The sequence below is a fragment of the Aethalodelphis obliquidens genome, unplaced genomic scaffold, assembly GCF_003676395.1.
Source record: "Aethalodelphis obliquidens isolate GAN/ISIS:26980383/991018 unplaced genomic scaffold, ASM367639v1 scaffold7, whole genome shotgun sequence".
NCBI classification, from domain to species: Eukaryota; Metazoa; Chordata; class Mammalia; order Artiodactyla; family Delphinidae; genus Aethalodelphis; species Aethalodelphis obliquidens.
In genome coordinates, this window is record NW_020837951.1 from 5,189,861 (window position 1) to 5,197,092 (window position 7,232).

General features: G+C 42.5%; 1 protein-coding gene across 19 annotated transcripts in view; it reads right to left on the reverse strand.

Moving 5' to 3' along the window:
• Positions 1 to 7,232, reverse strand: part of NUP214 (nucleoporin 214) — a 144,497-nt gene that overhangs the window by 96,442 nt on the left and 40,823 nt on the right. For all 19 annotated transcript variants that reach the window (XR_003432435.1, XM_027104499.1, XM_027104498.1 and 16 more), the window contains 2 exons: positions 1,282 to 1,542; positions 370 to 531 (listed from right to left, as the gene is read on the reverse strand). Coding sequence is in view for 18 of the 19 variants with exons in the window: in XM_027104499.1 (XP_026960300.1) it covers positions 370 to 531; positions 1,282 to 1,542 (423 nt within the window). In the remaining variant the exon portion in view is untranslated. The remainder of the gene's footprint in view (positions 1 to 369; positions 532 to 1,281; positions 1,543 to 7,232) is intronic.

Here is a 7,232-nt window from a genome sequence, read left to right on the forward strand (position 1 = left end):
CCACCTCAGAGGGTGGCTGGGATCCTTCAGATACCATCAGACAACTCTAATGTTATTAGGTGATCTAACTGCGAAGATTAATTTTGGGCTTAAAGCAGACATTACTCAAAAGTAGGGATTAACAACTCCATCAAAAAACCCCACTGATCTCCCACTTAACTGAATGTGGCAGATAATACTGCCCCTTCAAAGGAAAGTTCCCGACTAAGCCTCTGCCTTCGCAGAACTCTCTCCCCCAAAAGGTGAGAGACCTGTCACATTAGCCCTGTCTTCTGAAGGGCAGCAAAGAGAGCCCACCATTTCTTGGCACCTGTGTCCTGGCCTGGGGCTCAGACAGCTCACCATCAGCCCCTGCATAGATGTTTTTACCTGGTGGCTGACTGGCCATCTGCCGTCTCAGGGCTGCTGCAGCGGCCGCCTGGGGAGCAGAGATGGGGTGGGAAGGGCCCGGGGCGCCATGCTTCACGGTTTTTGTTGCAAGCATTGTGCTATCGGCCCCTTGGGGAATAATTTTGCTAGCAGGTGCAGACACTGAGGAAAAAAGATAAATTAAGTGAGAGAGTGCGTCAGAGAAGAAGAAAACACAAAAATTAAAATGGTAAATTCTCCATGTGTGGTTGCAGGGAAAATGTTAAGATTAAAAATCCTTAAGCATTAACACAGGAAAGTACTGGCAACCTGACAGGCTGGCACTTTCACCTTTCAAAGATGCTGCAGGCAATTTGCCTGCCTACTTCTATTAGTGAAAATACTTCACATGACCATTTCCTCCGACACTGAGCAAGACATAACGTTTGTGCCAAAACAGAGCAATGTCCTGCTCTCCTCTCATAAAATCTCTCCATCCTGGCACCTCATGCCCGGCTTTGTCCTCTTAGAAGTCACTGCAATACAAAGTCCTGATGCTCTGAAATAAGGTGTGCCAGCACAACACAGGTCACATCCGCGAGCCAGCACAGACAGTGAGCATTCTGGCTGGTGAACTCTGAGGCACACCATGGCTACAATGGAGGAGCTGAAAGGAGGTGGGACGTGAAAGGCACAAGTTGTGCTCCACAGTAAAGCAGTAACTGTGAACCTTGCAGGGTATCCTCTTCCTCAGGTCCTACCAACCACTTTCAAGAGGAACACACCTCTTGAATCTGTCCTGTAATTTCTAGAATATTAACAGAAATGGGCTGGAACCCATGACTTATGGATGCGATAATATAAAACCCAGTTACAGGAGTTAGAGATCTCTTAGGGAAAAAAAGATCATTTCCTGTCTCATTGTTTACTTACCTGAAGTTCCCATCACACCTGGTGAACCATGAATCAGGTGAGATTTAGCAAAAGGAGTCGCCTGGGGCAAAAGACTGGGCTGGATGGAAGGCGTCCGAACCACGGGAGCATGCCGGGGAACCTGGACCACTGCGTCGTCATCCTTACAGGATGCCCGTGTGTCTTCACCTTCCAGAGACTGGGAAATGGATGACGTTGAGCTGACTTCATCCAAGTCTTCATAATACCTCTGAGACAGGAAAGCTGACCGAGACAGGCTGGCTACAAAGCCCAAAACAAAACACAACTTAGACAATTCAAGTCCAAAAGACAATTCAAGTCCAAAAGCTATGTAATTTTCACTGCCGCTAGAGAAATATCCAATTTATAAATTGACTTAATTATTACTTATCTTATGTGGAAGCAGCTGCTGCTGAATGCGAACAAAGATACTTTTTGCTCAAATGGGCTTTACAAAACCGAGCTGTGTAGGACAAGAACATTTTGACTGTTAAACAAAAAAAATGATGTGAGGTGAGAGAGGGGATGCATGCTGGTGTAAAAGCAGGAAGTTCACAGGCAATAACACCGTCTCAGAAAAGCAACAGACAAGCTTCCAGAGCAGAGTAAACAGTCGCAGTGCTGCCACTGCCTTCCAACAATAAACTTCTGAGAACAGGCCTAACGCAAACTGGAAAAGAAGACATCATGTCCTCAATGCTGAGGGTCTCAAACACTGCCACATAAATCTAATCATTCTTCTGAATCAATTCGGTTAAAACAAAAAAATCACTGAAATCGAAGATTGATTTTCACCTTCCCTGTTTTTTTCCTTCCATAAACTATGAGGTAACATGCCATGTTACTTTCTACCGTGAATTTCAGAAGTCATGTTACTGTCTGTATATTGGAAAAAACCCAAAACCAAACAAAAAACAGCCCTCTCTCCTCCTCAAGTTATGTTAAAGTATTGCTAATATTTACTGACTTATTTGCCCTATAGGCACATCACTCTGCAAGATTTTGTCATAATGGAACCGGAACATAAATAAACGCAAGTGAAAAACAACGCTGTGTGCTGGCGCTGCTGCTAGGCTGCACCAGCCATGCGTGGCTATTTAGATGAAAAGTGACGTAAAGTAAATCCATGAAAACTTGGAATCCTAGGTTGCACCAGCCCCCTTTGAAGTGCCCAAGAGCCACAGCTTAACTGCTATACTGGAGAGCACAGACCCAGAACATCGTCACCACTGCAGGAAGTCCTACGGGACAGCACTGTACCAAAGTGTTTTGATGCAGGTCAGTGTGCAGCAGGGTCACTTAGCAAGTCCCTCCATAACCACCAGCACCACCAGTAAAACTGCAGTTAACATTTATTGAGAACTTACCTGGTACCAGGTACTGCTCAAAGCATCTAAATTAGAAATTCCTGTTATCTGACTTTATGGTTATAGAAAGGCTGAGTAATTTGCCGAAGGTCACGAAGTTGGTAAGTGGTAGAGCCGGAATTCAAACTTGGCGTGTATCCGACTCGAAAGACCATGTTCTTAACAATACTCTGTTATATATAAAATACCCTGTGCTAGGTAGAATTTTGACCCCATGACCCTTGCCCCCAGTGCCACACCCATGGTTATGTTCTGTTAGATGGTTATATTACATGGCCAAAGGGGTTTTGCAGACACGATTAAGGTTACTAATCAGTTGACCTTAGAACAGAGAGGTTAGCCTGGATTTTCCAGGTGGGCCCAGTGTAGAATCTCAAGAGCCCTTAAAGGTAGAGAAAAGCAGCACAAGAGGAAGCAGAGAGAGGTGGCAGAAGTGGGGGCACAGAAGCATTCAATGCGCTGTTGCTGGACTGCAGAGGAAGGGGGCCGGGGGCACATGCAAAGCAAATGAGGACCTCAGTCTTATAGCTGCAAGGAACCGAATTCTGCCAACAACTCAGAAGCGGGATCTTCCCCAGAGCCTTTAGATGAGAGCTCAGACCAGCCAACACTGATTTCAGCCTGTGAGCCCCGAGCAGAGGACCCAGCAGGGCCATGCTGCGCCTGGACTTCTGACACACACAACTGTGAGATCATAAACAGGTGGTGTTATAGGCCACTACATTTGTGATAATTTGTTACACGGCATCCACAGAAAACTAATATAAACCCCACACTCTCTTAGGGCCACACTGCTCTCACTAATTTCTCTAAAATCCCACTTCCTGAGTGTTAATAGCAACAAGAGATGACTCAGACTCATCACCTTCAGGAACTGGAGAGAAAACGGAAATAACTTTCACTCCCAAGGTCTGATACCACCTGGGGGTGCTCTCAGTTTCCTTCCTTCATCTTTCTGATGCCATTCATTGGATTTGGGTGGAGGGACACCCATCAACTGAAAAATGCAATGGCCATGCTCACTTGCAGAGCCCAGGAGCCTGGTCTGCTCAACTGTCCCAATGATGCTGCCTCCGCAGCTGACACATGCTGCTTCCTGCTGTGATCAAGGCTGCAGCTACCTTCCTGGCACTAGAAAGGGGGCCCCACTGAAACCTAAAGAATCTTACTCTGCTTAAATGCTAGCTCAGATCAGGACAGGCAGAAAGCCACATTAACAGGAAGAAGAAGGGGTAGAACTCATGATCATGTCAGCTGACACAGCAAACCTCATATCTTACGAGGAACTACAGAAAGTGTTCCCTTTGAGATAAAGGCAAGGATGCCTACTCACCCCTTTTATTGGACTTTGCATTGGAGGTCCTAGCCAGTGAAATAAGGTAAGAAAATGAAATAAAAAGCAGAAACAAAAGTGTTCATATCCATGGAAGGTATAATTGTTTCCACAGAAAGTCCAAGAAATAGCTACAGACATATTATTTGAAATGAGTCAGCCAAGATGCTAGATTCAGTCAACATACCAAAAAATCTAGTACATTTCTATATACTATATCTAACATAAAATAAAGTGAAATTTAAGGAAAAAGCCCCCATCATTATAAAAGCATCAAAAATATCAAACTTAGGAATAAATCTAACAAAAGATGTGCACGTCCTCCATGCAGAAAACATTTAGAAAAATTAAAGACCCAAGTAAACATACGCCATGTCTAGGAAATGAAAGATCAACACTGTACAAATGTCAGTTCTTCTAAGTCAATTTAGAGATTCAACACAATCCCCATCAAAATCTCAACTCTTTGAGGGCTGAGGGTGGTAGAACTTAACAAGGCAATTATAATATTAATATGGAAACGGAAAGCACCAAGAAGAGCCAGAACATTCTAGATCATGGGTCAGCAAACTACAACCATGAGCTAGCTGCCTGCTTTTATAAAGTTTTACTGAAGCATAGGCATGCCCATCTGTTTACATACAGTCTGTGGCTGCTTTCCTATTACAAGGGCAGAGTTCACTAGGTACCATAGAAACTACATATTTACTATCCAGCTCTTTAAGAAACAGTTTGCCAACCCATACTCGAGACTGTAGAAATTTCTGTGATGATGAAATGTTCTATGTCTGCGTTCCCATTACAGTAGCCACTAGTCACGTGTACCTAGTGAGCACCTGAAATGTGGCTGCTGGGATTAACTGAATTTTTTACTTTATTTAATTTTTATTAATTTAAATTTGAATAGGCTACCATATTGAACAGCATAGCTTTAGGATTTAGGAAAAAAACCAGTATTGAGACTTATTTTAGCACCAGTTAATTGAGGCAGAGTGGTGGCAGTGGTTTCTAATCAGTGTACAGACCATCAGACCTACAGTATAAGGAAAACCAATTTACAACCAAGGCGGGCACTAAGCGGGGAGGAAGAATCTTCACTAAACAGTGTTGGGACAATCAGATATCTAAATACAAAAAAATGACATGAGAGCCATACTTTGTATCACGCACAAAAATCAATTCCAGATAGTATAAACGAAGTATGGTCTACCCCTACAATGGAATACCATTCAGCAATAAGAAGGAATGAACTACTAATACATGATACACATCATGGGTGAACCTTAAAGTTATACCAAGGGAAAGAAGCTAAAGCAAAAGACTACATATGATTCCATTTATACGCAGTTTCTAAAAAAGGCAGTTCCACAGAGCAAGAAAACGGATCAGTGGTTGCTGGGAGCAGAATAGGAACTGATTACAAACAGCATGAGGCAACTTCTTAAGTGATGGAAATGTTTTAAAACTGGAATGTGGCGATGGTTATACAATTCAGTAAATTTACCAAAAATCGTCAAGCTACACACTTACAACAGGTGAATGTTATGATACGCAAATTATACCTCAATAAAGTTGTTTAAAAAAATCAATTTCAGGTAGATAGCAGATCTAAATTTGAAAGGCAAAGCATTAACATTTCTAGACAATAATAAAGGTGCATACATACTCTTTGTTACCTAGAGGTAGAGAAAGATTTCTTCAACAGAACAACAGGAACTGACCATAAAAGAAAGGCTGAAAAATCTGTTTTAAAATTAAGAACTTCTCTTTGCCAAAAGATACTAAGAGGCTAAAAAGCAACAAAGTGAATAACTACAAACTCGTATAACCAACAAAACGCTGGTATCAAGAACTGATAAAAACTTTTACAAATCAGCAGGACAGATTATCCAACAGACAGATGAGCAAAGGATTTAATCAGGCACTTCACAAAAGAAGATACCCAAATGGTAATTAAATACATAAAAGGGTGACACCAGCAGAGTTAAAAGGAAAAAGATTGATAATATCAAGCTTGGCAAGGCTGTGGAACAGCTGGAATATTCATACACTGATGGCCAAGTGTGACTTGCTACAAGAGAACTGCACGCAGAATCTGAAGCTGAGCACAGGGACAGAGTACAAGACACAATTCCACTCGGAGCCACAAGATCACATAAAAGACATACACGTGTACCTCAAGGGACAAGCACAAGAATGTTCAGAGCAACATTCTACTATGTTACAGCTAAAAACTGCAAACAGTGAATGTCCACCAAAAGGAGAATGGATAAACAAATGCAGTATATTCATACACCGAAGCAACAAAAACGAACAGCTACATGCAGCAACATGGATGACTCTTAGAAACCTGATGTAGAGTAAGAGCAACCCATCCAGAGAATAAATAAATGGACTTCCGCAGTATCCAAAGCCCCAAAAACAGGCAAAACCAAATTACGGTGTTTGGGGAGGCAAGCTTAAGCAGTAAAACTATCAAAAAGGAAAAATAAAGGAGACTAAGGAGGACAGCGGCTTAATGCAATGTACAATCCTGAACTGGATCCTGATTTACCAAAAAGCTTGGCTACGCGTGCTGAGCCCGCGCCTAGAGCCCATGCTCCGCAACAGGAGAAGCCACCGCAATGAGAAGCCCGCGCACCACAATGAAGAGTAGCCCCTGCTCGCCACAACTAGAGAAAGCCCGCGTGCAGCAACGAAGATCCAATGCAGCCAAAAAAATAAAAATTTCAACTCAAAACATAGTTTCAAAGAAAAAAGCAGTTATAGGCACTAGAGCAAAGCAGGGTTATGCCTAAAGTTGCATCTAACAAATATTTCTTTAAAAGCAGATTCAGGTAATTATATAGACCATTTCATGACAAAATATTTATCAGGTATATGGCTTCTTTTCAGCAAGTGTTTTTAGCCATCATTCCCTAATCTGTAGGGTTTTTTTCTTCTTTCTTAGAACATCTTTTTTTCAAATGCAGCCTTACTCAAAACCCCATACCAATCAGAAAAGTAAAGCTTCTCTAGGTAAAGCAGAGGCTAGGACCCCTGGAGCCAGCTCAGCTTCCCCCAAAACCCTTGAGAACCACTGCCACAGAACCTAAGGACTAACGCCAGAATAACTACCTTGAACTGCTTCATTGACCATGTATAAGCTGCTTCTTACCCCAATATTCAAATGGATCTCTGTCTCCCATCAAGAACGAAAGGAAAACACACACACACACACACACACACACACACACACACACACACACACA